The 13853-nt window shown below is 38.7% G+C and overlaps 1 protein-coding gene across 2 annotated transcripts in view; it reads left to right on the top strand.

The window, feature by feature from the left end:
* Positions 1-13853, top strand: part of SLC25A12 (solute carrier family 25 member 12) — a 50139-nt gene that overhangs the window by 31450 nt on the left and 4836 nt on the right. For both annotated transcript variants that reach the window (XM_065068727.1, XM_065068726.1), the window contains exons 10-14: positions 52-136; positions 597-755; positions 4039-4091; positions 4282-4362; positions 12578-12718. In XM_065068727.1, coding sequence (XP_064924799.1) covers positions 52-136; positions 597-755; positions 4039-4091; positions 4282-4362; positions 12578-12718 — 519 coding nt within the window. The remainder of the gene's footprint in view (positions 1-51; positions 137-596; positions 756-4038; positions 4092-4281; positions 4363-12577; positions 12719-13853) is intronic.

Genomic DNA, 13853 nt, shown 5'->3' with positions numbered 1-13853 from the left:
TTTTTTTTAATTTATTTTTTTCCTTTTTAAATTTTTTTTTTCTTCACCAAGCAATCTTATGGAGAGTTAGGCAGACCGATCTGGCTCCAGGTAGCTGAATCTGCTTACAGGTTCACTTTGGGCTCAATTGCTGGAGGTGAGTAATATTTCTGGTTTCTGTTTTCAAGCTTGGGTTAGTTTAACACTGTCTTGCCAGACTACTTGATCTCATTGAAGTTGCATTTCTTGGTTATACACGTAAAAAATTGGAGGGTGGAACCAATTTTGGTTGTGTCATTCCTTTTCTTCCCTTATCGCTTCTGCTCTAGTGTCCCTCCACAATCCTCTGAAACTCTACTCCAGTAACCAGTTTTCTTGCTGGTAATTCTGATTGGTTTTCTTTGTTCTACACATCTTGTTTTATGTAATAGTGTAATCCATTCTCCTTGAGACTTTTTTCTAGACCTTCAGTATTGTCTTAACTGCAGCACATCAGAGATGTTAACAGCTTATATACTCTTTGTGTTTAAATAAACGTTGTAGAAAATCATCATAATAATTATATGCTACACTAACAATGTTGTTGCAGAAATAATACTCCAAATGCTTTCTTACAGCTGTTGGTGCTACTGCAGTATATCCCATAGACCTGGTGAAAACTCGTATGCAGAATCAGCGCTCCACTGGTTCAGTCGTAGGAGAGTTGATGTATAAAAACAGCTTCGACTGCTTTAAAAAGGTTTTGCGTTTTGAAGGCTTTTTTGGTCTTTACAGAGGTAAGTGAATAAAAAATATATCAAGTCAGTGATTTTCTGCCCTTTTTTTAATACCTCAGCAGCTAGTTTCTTATGGGAAAACAAGGGAACTTCCTATCATGTACAATTTTGCTTCTGTTTCACAGAGCTCAATATTTATCTTCCCTTGAGCACTGTTCATCATATACAATTGCTGGGAAAACTGGGCATTTTTTGTTGTTACTGATTTGCTCCTTGCTGCTTAGGCTGTTCAAAGTCCTAATTTCTGGGGTGCGAGTGCGTGGACATGATTGTTATTTCACAAACTTTTGGCTGGGGGCTAGCATCAGGAGCAGATTAGCATCTGAGCTATAAAGATTCATTTTACTGCAAATATTTTTTGTTAAAAGATGAAAGACAGTAATTTTGAAATATACCTGTTAAACTGGATGCCAGATCTTACGCCTTATACTTTTGTTGGTAGTGGGACTTGTTTTATGATTTTATCCTGTGAACAAGAACTTGCATCCTGCTGTTATAATATGTTGCTCTTTTATACTTTAAAATAGCAACAGTGGAACTCCTAAAAGTTGTAATTTAAAAAAAGAAAAAAAGCTCCTCTAAAATACAGGTTAAGAATTCAACTTTTTATCAGTTTCATTAGTTAGACTGAAAGCCATCTTATATCTTGTTTTAGCTTAAGAGAAGGTTCTGAAAGGGTTTTTATCACATCTATAATGTGACTTACATAGAGAGTATATGCTAGCCAGTCCTCTGAAATTGATATTTAGTTGAATTCTCTATTTTTAATTGCTATTTCACATAACCTAATGGAGTGCGCAAGTTTTATAAGGATCAGTAAGGTATTTATTAATTGGCACACATTTTTTTTTTAGTCGGAGCAAAGTCGCTCACTTATGTGATGGCCACAGCTTGTTTTCTGCTTTGCAAAGTGTTCTGTCCCTGAGGACACTGGACAGTGCCTTTTAAGGACAGTATCTGGGAAGGTTTTGAATGTGGAAGTCTGTGGATCCTGGCTAAAGAGTTTTTTGTAATCTTGCAGGATTTTGCTATGCAAGTGAGTAGAGAGAGGAATATATCAGTGAAAATGTTAATGCAATAGCTGTAATCACCATAAATTACGTCTTGCTGGTAAAGCGTTTTCTTTTTGTTGCTGAATCTTTCACAGAGGCAAATACTCCTTGAGTTACATTTAGGAGACTGTTTCTACAGTGCCGTTTTACAGTACTGTTTTCTTTTTCTTCTCTCCCCTCCGCCCATGGTTTTGCACAGCAGCTTCTAAAACTGATCATTGGTTATTTTTATTTTTGTTTCCTAACCTTTCTCAAACACCCTGAAATCAAAGATTATTCCATTGATGAGTTAAAAGCAATGTTTTACACTTCAGAAAAAATGTGCTTGTTTGAAAGAATGCCAGTTTATTAAACTTTTTAGTAGTCTGTTTAATAATTGTCTTTAAGATTGTTTAGCATAAAAAGTTAATGTAGTTGTTTTGAAAATGTTATAGTTAATGGTCAGCATGTTCCTAAGGTCTTGGACTCAGAGTTAGGTGATCTGTGGAAATATGTTAAACTGAACAACAGAAACATGTAGGAGTGGCCTGTGGGTGTATTACTGGTTTCTTGCATTCCTGAGCTGGATTGTCCCAATTGTACTGTGATATAATGGTACAATGTAGTCGTGTACTGCAGTTTAAAAAATAGAACTGAATGCCTACTGGAAAGATCATATTTTTAAATGAAAACTTAGTGATTTTTCATCAAGAAAATTATGACACTTTTGAATCCTGGCATCCAACTTCAGAAGTGATGAAGTACCTTCTCAGGGCCCTCACCAGCCGGCGTGTGGTCCCAGGGTCTCTGGCACAGCCAGTGTCTGTGCCCAATCAGTTCAGCCGCACAGAATGGAGCGGGAGGATCGCCTTGTGGTGTTTTGTCTGGTAGTTTGGGGCTTTTAAAATGTAGGCACTGCAGAGCTGTGTTTTCTTTTCATGGTAGATCAGCGATTCAGGCTGGGAGGGCAGCATTCTTTTTTGTTATTGCCAACCTTTCTTTGTATTTAATAACTACCTTTCCTCAGCATAGCAAGTCTGTAAATCGCACAGAAGGTAATATGTTTGAAGGAAACATTATACTGCATATATTAACTGCTGCTCTTTCTACTTAGGTGCGTTTACTCTGAGCTCCCTTTTAAGGAGGTAGTATAAAAATTCTGCAGGCTGAGTACTTTGGAGATTTTTGAACATTTTAAATGAATTTTTAGCTGTTACTCTTTTCACTTAATACGTAGTGGGAAGCTGCATCGATACAGTTTTCTTGCTGTTATCTGATACTTGATATAATTGATGTGGGATTTTTTGTCAGTTCACTGGCAAACCCTTTGGGCAAACTGGTATTCCATAACCATGGAATAACATTAGGTAGTGACCACTTCTAATAAAAAGAAGCCTTTTAAGTTTTATAATTTATACATATGCCAAAATGACTGTGGAGAAGGTGGATTTAAAAATAACAGATGCTGTTATATTCTTGTATATTAGGAAGTTAAGACTGCCATCTACTGATTTTTTTCTAATCCTATTAGTTCCTAGAAGTGTATGTGCTTTTGTCAAATGGCATTTCATTTTGATAGCAGCTATTTTCCAGGAGCATGGGCCTTTTCAAAATCGGTTTCTGTCCACTAATGCTTCCTCTTGGTGAGATAAAAAATGCTTGATATTATAGTAATAGGCTTTAAAGAAGTGCATGCTACCATGTTGGACTGAACAAGAGAAAATCTTTTATATCCTTAGTTGATTGCAGCCTTCAGGTTAGCGAGTCAAGTAGAAGTGAGTCGATGATTTATCATAGTCATGTGTGTATCTCACAATTACTCTTCTATTTTAAAATGTAATTGCAAGATTTATGGGAAAGTGATATTAAGGAGCTAAAAAAGTCGAACAAACTTATGTAGCAGACATATCCAAGATGCATGTTCAGTCTTTGTGTTATATGTTCTGCTTCCAGTTAGTGTAACAGGACATTCTATGTTCAGTCTTTACCCTTTTTTTCCTTCTGTACGGCAACAGCATCAGGTGTTACTTGACAGATCTGGTCACCCCTTTCATGATCATTTTCAACAGAAATCTTAGTGTAGGATTGTACTGGTAAGAATTATGCAGTGCTCTAGCAGCATCACGTACTTAAATTCCATCCACCTCAAAGGATACCCCATGTGCAGAAAGGCATTTCTGTAGAGCTTGTATAATATACTAGTTTCTCTATTAGGAAGATAATGTTGCCTTACGATGTCTTTGTTTCTATAGGCTTGTTACCACAGCTGATAGGTGTTGCTCCAGAAAAGGCTATTAAGCTAACTGTACGTATCTTTATTTTTTTTCCCCGGCATCTTTTTGTTTGTTAACATGCACAGGATTTATTTCCTAAAATGTGTGAAAGATGACCACTTACAAGCACTCTAATATATGTGGTTACAATTGTACTTGGTAGATGTTAATAAGAAGGAAAAATGACTTAAAATTGTGTGTAATGTATTGTATCTTTATTAGGTTAATGACTTTGTCAGAGACAAATTTACCAAGAAAGATGGTTCCATTCCACTCCCCGCAGAAGTTCTTGCTGGAGGCTGTGTAAGTATCTGTCCTGTATTCTTAGAAAAAACTGATTCTTGGTCATGTGCAGTATAGTTGGAATGACAGTTAATGGGTGTGCTTTGTCGACTTGAACAGAACTGTTGTTTTTTCTCCTCGTCACAAGAATTTTAAAAAGTACTTTTTCCTGTTTGGAAAGCTTTGCATACTTCTGAGTTGAGTTCCCTTGGGATTACATGCTTGAACGACTGCATTTGGCCCAGTTTCTAACTTTCAGTTTCAGCAGTGGTTTTATTCACAAAAGGCTAAAGAGAAGGTCCCTTTTCTCCCTTTCCATACTTTTGCTTAGGTTGGTGTTCATGGTTAGTCTGGAAAGATACAGGTACTCCATGAGAATGGATTATAGAGATCACGTTTGAGTTTTCTTCAGCGTGGGGGAGAGCTAGGACAGTTAAAAAATTTCTTGCTGAAGATTTTAAGAAGGAAAAGAGATGGAGTCTTCAGCTTGCTATATGTGGGAAAGCTGAATGATGTAGTCTTACCTTTCAGGTAACAGAAGTGGGTGAATGTTCTGGTTAAGTGACTTAGTAGAAAATGTAGATACATTACTCCAAATGCTAAACAGATCCATCATCTAAATACAGTACAAAGACAAATTGTGTTCTTGTTGAGACTGGGGCTGTAATTCAGTGAATGTTTTAGCAATCTGTAAGTGGTTTGAATTTATATTGATGATAGATTTATCTTGGTTTTGCACATTGGCTAATTTCATTTGTGGGATTCCCCGGCAGTTGTTAACCCTATAAAATGTTTAAGGCTTAAGTCAGGTTCCTTTTATAGTGGAGAACACTAATAACTTCCAGTTGAGTAGGCTGACAGGCTGGTATAAAACCTCCTCAGCTTACAACAAAACCTGGGGCAGAAAGGTTGTTGACCTCTGCAAACTTTTAATTCAAAGAAGCAGCCCTGAAGGGAGGCTGCTTATAGTTCTGCCTGATTGAATTTGGCAGCCTGGTACATGCTTGAGTCTTCACCTGTCAGTGTACAAAGTTTATTTTCTGAGGAATGTGAGAAAGCAGCTGTGAGGTATAGCCAGCAAAAGACTAACCCTTTTTTCTGGAAAGCTCAATAACACAGAAAGCACATACAGGTCATTTATAACAGAAGTGAATGTAATTCCTTAGTGTTTTTCTTTGTGTTGTGCTTAAATTCATTATTAAAATCAAACGTCCTTGTACTGAAATGTATAATATTAAATTCAATTTACATTAGAGCCTTTTCAACTTCCTGGTAGGTACTCCTTTTTCAAAACAACTTTATTGTCATATTGTAGTGAACATGCAAAAAAATGGGGGAGAAATTTGGGTTTCAGATAAGCTTTTGGAAATTTGGATGTTTCTGTGAAGGTGAGCAAATTTACAATCTGTCCAAACACAACCCATCTGTTATCTTTCCTGCCTTTCTTCTAGCTGACTGTCTTAGCTGATATTCTCATCTCGTTTTTCAAGATAATACTTTTATCACTCAGTCTGGGAGAATTTTAAACAAAGTTGGCTTATGTGGGAGAGGAGTTGGCCACAGTTTGGCAACCTCAGGGTTATTCTTTTCTTTGTAGCCTTCTCTGGATTATCTGATTTCTTACCAGATGATGATTTTTCAGTGTTTGTACTGCTGCTTAGTTCCATTTTAGCAATTTCACTTCTTCCTAATATCAAAATCTTTATTAGCAAGCCTATAAAGTTTATTATAAAGTCTGAAAGTATAAGTTGACTAAGGCGATAGCAAGTTGACATGTTAATCTTTATTTTTCTTATCCTCAGTCCTTTTCATCATCATTGTGACAGCTCTTTTCTATGTTGACTTGCTTGGAAATGGTATGGATCTTTGCACTTCCTATGTTCATTGAATACTGTTTTTCTACAAAATATTATGGAACATAACCAACAATTGCATCCAAGGAAGTGCTACAAGTAAGCTTAGCCCATTTCTCTGTGCAGAAGCACGCAAGACTTTCTGTTTGAGTGATGCCACCTTTAGTACAAATTGAGGGGTTGCTTTGGGATTGTTTGGGTTCTATATATGCCAAAATCATTTTCAGCATCTGGATATGAGTAATTTGGTTGGTTTTTGGGTTTTTTTTGGCTTTTCTTTATTGTTTGACACTTAAATATTTTCCTAGTAGTACACTATAAATATAGGCTAAATTCAAAACATGCTGTTTACGTTGTCATAACATTAGAAGAAACAGCATTATGCCCATATGTAGTTTTCAGAAATGTATTTATTACTGTAGTATCTATGACCATAACTTGTCTGTGTTTAGTGTTGAACTTTCTCCTGATTAACATGAATAATGCACTTTTTCATCATTTCTGGTATGGAACTGGTAGTGGATGAGCAAGATGGCCAAGCCATATTTTCAGCCATTTTACAGAGTTGACAGCAGAGGCCTTCCTGCCCTTTGAAGGCCCACCCTCCCGCAAGCCATACAACAGCACATTGTGCATGCCACAGTCTGCAACCGGGAACCCAAAAAATTCTTGTGAGGAAGTGGAGGCAGCTTGGGAAAGGCTCCAGCAGAGCTGGCAAATCCTCCTCCCTGGCTGGCAGTGCTGTGCCAAAGCCCACCTGTGGTGTTACAGGCTTCTGAGACCCACACATGAGGACAGGTGAAACCTTTGGCATTAAGACAGTAGTGATTCCAGAGAACGCACGTAGGCTGTTTGGTATCCTCAGCTCTGGAGTGTCTGCAAAAAGTGCTGTACCATTCACAGGCACGTGCCCCCTCCAGAAACAGTAACTCCAAGAGACTGGATCTCTTTAGCTAAAATCTTATGTCTCAGGCTACAATTATTCTCAGCTCCTGTAAGGTTATGGAATAAACTCTCCTTCCCAGTAAGAGGAAATGTCTTCATTCGGGCAGCTGTTAACAAAGACATGTGCCTGCGTGGTGGCCTGTTGATAGGGGTAGCTGCCCATCTGTTGTCTTTCCTTCCTCGCTGCAGGGCAGGGACCCCCCGCAGGCAGCCCCTGTGCTCCTGAGCCCTGCCTGCCAGCCGCTGGGCAGTGTACCTGTCACTGGGGAGCGGGGGGTCTGCGCTGTCACAGCCCAAGTGCTCCCAGCTGCTCCCAGGCTGGAGTTGCATTTGAGAACTGCAGAGCAGCTCCGTGGGGCAGCTCAGCTCCAGCGGTCAGGTCATACCTGTCAATGGAAGGGCTCTGGTCCCTGATGGATGAAACTGATATCCCAGCCTCCTGCTTCCCGACAGTGTGCTGGTTTGTTAATCATCAACAGCACTATCCACACTTAGACATGTTCAGAGCAAACAGTTTCTTTCCCTACTGTTACTGTAATTAATTGAATTACGTTTCATTGTAATTCAGTGATTAGCCTGCATTCCTGCCTTTGGCGTTCTCAGGTGCCATTAGCTTTGAGTTGCCGGGAGACTGGGTGAGGCTTGGGCAATGCTTTCTTGCATCCCGACAGCGGCCAGGGGAGCAGAGAGCGCACACCCAGTGTGGACAGTGCTGCTCAGAGGAGCTCACACATGAGGCAGGTGAGTACGTCGTGCATGACAAGGTGCTGTAGGGCAACAGTTCATCCTCAGCTGGAGAGTGGTGCTGAAGCAGACATCTAGTGCAATGTAAATGATTTGTAAGCACTGTTAACAGTAGACAAAGATTCTGTGATTCTGAGCTGTAATCCCGATGAGTTACACAGGGAGAAATGGATTCTTCCCATCAATGCACTGTGCACGTTGCTTGGCATTTTGAATGGGTGAATCCTGTTTCATCAGAAAGAGGCTTTTGATTTGTGCTGCAGGGAGGAAGAGGGTGTGGGGTGCCAGGCAGAAAGAAGGGGTCTAAGAACCCTTCTGGGAGGTGTAGGCAGTGCATCTGTTGATGATTAGGGGTTGGGATATGTGCCTCTGTGTGTGTGTTTGCACATATATACACAGAGAGGTCCAAATTTCCCACTGATTTAAAAACTTTCATATATTTGAACATTAAATTTAACATTTAGGCTAAATATTCTGGTATACTTGTAAAAATAGTTCTCATACGTATTTATACATATGTACATACATACTTACAAACATATATATAGGCTTATCAGGCAAATGGAATGTGTCAAATATTTCCTTTTGAAAAAATGATTTTAAATGTCACTGGTTTTGTTTAACAAACACAGAAATTTAGAATTATAGCTGTCAGACTGCTTCTCCTTCAGAATGTTGAAAATACTTTTAATGTACTTTAAACAGATAAAGTTAGAAGCAGAATTAAACTTTACTGCTTTCTCTATATCTCTGCGGTGGACATTTAAAGGGAGGGAAAAAATGATTGTTTAGTAAAAGAGATGGGAAACTTATTGTAGGTGCATGAATGACAGCTTTGCCTTGAGAAAGAAGCACAAGCTCTTTTGATGTTTTTAAACCAGACTGTTTTAAGTAACATCTTATTTTAGCTGCTTGGATGGGACATAGTTGTGGTCCAGGATGTGGCGGTTTCAGAAAGGAAGGAAGGAAGGGCTCGAAATAGGCCTCTCCCCCGTTGTAGCATTTGCCTCTCGGGTGGAATTGGAAAGGGCAACAGGTCTCATGTTGCAGGGTCATTTGTGTATTTCCTTCAGCCTTTGGCATGTCATGGGGCGTTTGCTGTGGGATCTCAAACTACATCTTTTCTCTCATAACCTTTGCTGTCAGATTTAGTTCCTTTATTTGCTCCTTGTAGAGTTATTTTACATGACATTAAGGTTAAGTAGAAGCTTTTATTACTGGTATTTTTGATGTGTATGAATAACCTCCATTCAGAAACAAATTTGTCAACCTTTTTAAAAGTGTCTGTTGTAATTTATGTGTGAAGAGGGGTTTTTATAGGGGGGAAATCTAGATTTAGTGCACCTTCTCCAAAAGAAATTCAAGGACTGCAATTTATACCTCTGAGTGTATATACATAGGCATGTGTATTTAACATACATAGCTGACAGCTGAAGTAAGATACTTTGAAAGAGAATGATGATGATTGCCAGTGATTTGCACAGGAGCATGGAGATCTGTATTGCAACCCTGCATGCTGCCGGTACACTTTTATTTGGAGATCCTTTGTGCCATATTCCTCTGCCTCCTCTTCTGGGGAGCTCTTCCTCTGCTCCCCAGGCAGCACTGTCCCCTGCCTCACACATGCTTCATCACGTAGAGAGGCAAGTCTTCAAAAGAAAACACAAGCAAACAAAAAACAACCCTCACGTTATTTTTACTCAATGAAAAAGTGAGTTTTGTTGTGTTAACATGTCCTGTATTAAAATCAATGCTTGCCTTATCTGTACTTGTGATACGTCTAAGGATCTCACTCATTCGTGCAACTCCACTGAATTCAGTGCTCCTCTTCACAGGAATCAGATCACTGCTGAGCAGAAAACTTTGCTGAGCTCCAGGCATAACTGTGTGAAAAGTCAGGACTTGGACAGAAGTACATGTTGTTAATAGGGGTATTTAACTGGGCATCTTGACAGTTATGGCTCTCTTTGGGAAAGCTGCCTGTTGAGAAGTTTTTCAACACTGAAAATACTCAATGTGATAATGTAATTAAAGGGCTTTTCAAATGGTTTTCTCCTGATAATATAAGCATATGTTAGGGTTTTCCTTTTATTTTGCTCAATAACCCGATCATCAAGCCATATTTTAGTATTAATATTGTCATAATATATAATTCTGTATTAACCATATACCGTTTGTAACAGTATAAATTTAATTAGTCTTGCTACTAAATTATGAAAATGTGTTTAGAGTCTTCTCTTTTCATTTCTGTTGCTGATTTTGACAGAAAGGTAGGCAGTTGTGCAGCTAGGAGAGGAGAATGTTAATTGCAGTAAGATTGACTTCAGGGTAGAAAATAGAAATGTTTACAAAATGGCCTATTTGTGTTTCTATGGTGGATGTTAGGCAAATAGGAAGACTTATTTTGGCTGCTCTGCGGGACGCGCTAATTTATAACATTCAAAATAAAAAATGGAATTTCACATACGTATGTAAACAAAGAATGCATATTGAATAGGCAGGTTGCTGGTGATTTTCTAGCTTAGTGAATTTCTAGCTTAGCTTTTAAATTTGAAGTTATTTTTTGTGTAGTGCATTGTGTTACATAGTAAGAGCATTTTGCTTAATGTTTTATCTACCAAAATTATTTTTTAAAATGACGTAGGGTGATGATAAGTATTTGAAATTGGTTTTCTGTTTAATAGATTATGAACAAAAACAACTGTTATCCTTTAACAGAACTTGCCAGATGTGAATTTTATAAATTTTCTTGAGATTGGAATTTTGCGTAGCAGGACAGCCCTTTCATCTTGCACGCAAGATGTGTATGAACTGGGAAGGAAAAGGCAAGATGAGAAGTAAAGGGAGCCTGAAAATGGCTTTGGACATGAGGGGTGTCAGGTGGCTGAGTAAACACAGTGCAGTAAGTCCAAGAACAGAGAAGATGGGATCAGTTTGGAGGGGCTGGGAGTTCTAGTGATCTTCCTGGTGGTTGCAATAAATGTCCACAGAAATGTAGGCTTTGATTTTCGGTCAGAGGGATGAAGAAGTGAGGGAATAAAACGAAGATTAACAACCTGGACTGATTATTTGAGTGGGAAATGTTGAAGACAGTAACTACTACAGTGGGGATAATTAATCAAATGCAGGGGTTGGTCTCCCACTGTTTGGGTCAAGGTGTGTTAGTAAAGCCATAACAATGATGATTTTAAATGTCGATATTGAATGCAGTAATGAATAGGGCTTGCAACAGGAGGATGGCAGTGTGCTCAGTAAAGGTTCAGTGAAGTTTTGAATGGTTGATCAGTGAAGACTCTTGATACTTCATGCCCCCCGTCTTGTAGGTGCTACCCGAGTGCTTGGTCATTCTCAGTGGGAGCTGCTGAGGTTTGCAATGCTCATTTGTTTCAAGTCTAGAATAATTTAAGCTACTGACTTCTAAGGCTTGCTTCAGGACTAGTCTCAAGTTTATTCTGCGGGCTGCTGGAGAGAGGAAGATTGTGCTATGGGCAGAAAGGATTGGTGTTCATTAGTTCTGAATCAATTAGCAGAGAACACCATGCGTGCTGTCCAGGAGATGCTGTAGCATATATTGATTTTACTTCATACACATACACCCCCAGCATCGCAGAGAGTTTATTTCCTGGGCAATTTAGAAGTGGAAAAAGGCTTTAATTGCAGATATTCTGCATTTTTTCCTTCACTAAAGTTTGATGCCTTGGAGAATACCATCAGGATTAAGAGGAGCTTTTAGATTATGGGAGAAATGCTTTTTAAGTTTGTCTGTATTCAAGTGGTTATATGCCATAAATTTTAAGGAAGTGGTTTTAATTTTGAAATGAAAAAAGGTGGCTTAGGAAGAGGGGGAGAAAGAAAGCTTCGTAAAATGTAGCTGTTTTGTGATGAACCACACACTTCTCCAGAAGTGAATGGTAGTACCTACAGCAAACCAGGGAGAAATCTGAAACATATTTGAAAGTCTTTGGTTAAAGTGTAGAATGTGAAGCAGCTCTTGCTGGGAAGTTTGCAAGATAGTCCTTCAGCACTGCTAATGGAATATTTCCTGCATGTAAAATCTGTAATGCTCGGCTCAGTGAAAGATATGAGTCCTGTTTCTGTCTAGTATCATATTGTGAAATGTTACTCTTCCTATTTAAATTTTATATTTTGTTTCCACTTAAGACAATTAAAGGCTGCTAAACAAAACTCCAAACACCTTTTCTACTAAATTACACCATTAAATGCAAATTTGCCTTTTAGACAGCATCACCACTAAATGCAAATAACATGTCTACACATTGATGATTAATTATTATTGAAATAATGTGAGGTCTTGTTTATATGTGTTTGATGCTCTAGTAGCACATATCTAATAATTAGTTTAGTTTAGTATTTCATGTGATACCTGATAGACTTTTAAACACAGCCACAAATTCTAGAAAGTGGTGTCAAGGAGAAAAGCAGAGTCAGACAGAATTAATCCACCTCTGTGGCCTATGAAGATACAAATGTGAAAATTTATTTCGTACAAACCCATGATTTCTGATTTGGGGCTTTTAACTTCCAGACAGGTGCTTTATTAAAAGATGTCTCCTGTATTTTTCCATGAGAGCATCAGCCAGTGCAGTGAGAAGACACTCAGCACCTTGCAAAAGTCAACATGTCACCACATGCTCTAGTAATGCCATTTACTTTCTTTTTCTTTTGGCTTGCAGGCAGGAGCTTCCCAGGTCATCTTCACTAATCCTCTGGAGATTGTAAAGATTCGGTTGCAGGTAGCAGGAGAAATTACTACAGGACCCAGAGTCAGTGCCCTCTCTGTTATAAAAGATTTAGGCCTTCTTGGTCTTTATAAGGTATGTAGTTCTGCTTTGAATGGCTTCATTGTTTTACATTTTATGCTAAACTTTTACACCGTTGAACCAAAGACTGTTAAAAACAAAGACATCTTTTGAATTTAAAACCAATCTCTTCCTGCAGGGCAACTCCACAGTGGAAAACTGAAGAAAACCCACTTCTATATAAATGGCAGTGGGATACAAAAAATACTCCCCCATTCTGTCCTTTGGGCTTTTATGCCAAGCTGCAGGGAGTCCTGTATTGCAGACCTGCTGGCTTCTGGCACTGATCATTTCATTTGGTGGGGTTTGTGAAAAGTTTCTTTGGCTTTCCCTGTGTGTTTTTCTTATGTTTGTTTTGAATCTCTCTTATCCCTATTGTTGTCTTTGCAGTAGGATATTCTCTTTGTCTTAATAATTTGATGAGAGTGAAACAGTAGTGGAGTTTAGTAGGATTCAGATTTTTTAAGAGTCTAAGTGCTGGGATTTGTCAATAACAAATTCCTTGACAAGAAAAGCCCACACTATACTGTACTGCAGCAGAGTGCCAGTCAACAGATTCCTTCCCCGCAGGTACACTGACTACCATCATTACATATCGGGTGTAATGGAGCAGAAGCTGTTAGTTTTCTTAAACCACGAAGAGTATTTCTTCCTGTATCTTCTGCCAGTGCAAGGGGTAATACGTAAATTCAGCAGTTATATGAGCTGTGTATTTACAAAACATAGTTTTACATGGTTTGTCCATAGACCTGCAATAATACTATAAAAATGTGCAAATTTACTCCTAGACCTGAAGCGTTTGGTTTGAATTCAGTAGATGAAATTCATGACCGTTATATTTCGTGAAGATCACAGGCGTTCTGGTACATGAGACAAGATTAGCATTTCAGTTTGCAGTAATTAAACAACTGAGCTTACTAAAAATTCTGCTGTTCCTTAGACTCGCCATATCACTTGTGAATAACTGTAAGAACTCACTCTAGAGCATAAACTATCTGACTGAAAATAATGAAAGGAATGACTTTATCAGGTCTTCTGCTTAAGCAAGATTGGGTTTGTAATGTGTGCTGTCTGTTAATGTAACTGCTGGGTGACTGGCCTCAGGTGGGTCCCTTGCATGGAGACATCTGGGTTGGAGTATCGCAGGTGG

Source organism: Columba livia, chromosome 7, assembly GCF_036013475.1.
Source record: "Columba livia isolate bColLiv1 breed racing homer chromosome 7, bColLiv1.pat.W.v2, whole genome shotgun sequence".
Classification (NCBI taxonomy): Eukaryota; Metazoa; Chordata; class Aves; order Columbiformes; family Columbidae; genus Columba; species Columba livia.
The sequence above is the reverse complement of the archived record's forward strand: the minus strand, read 5'-3'. Positions and strand labels throughout refer to the sequence as shown.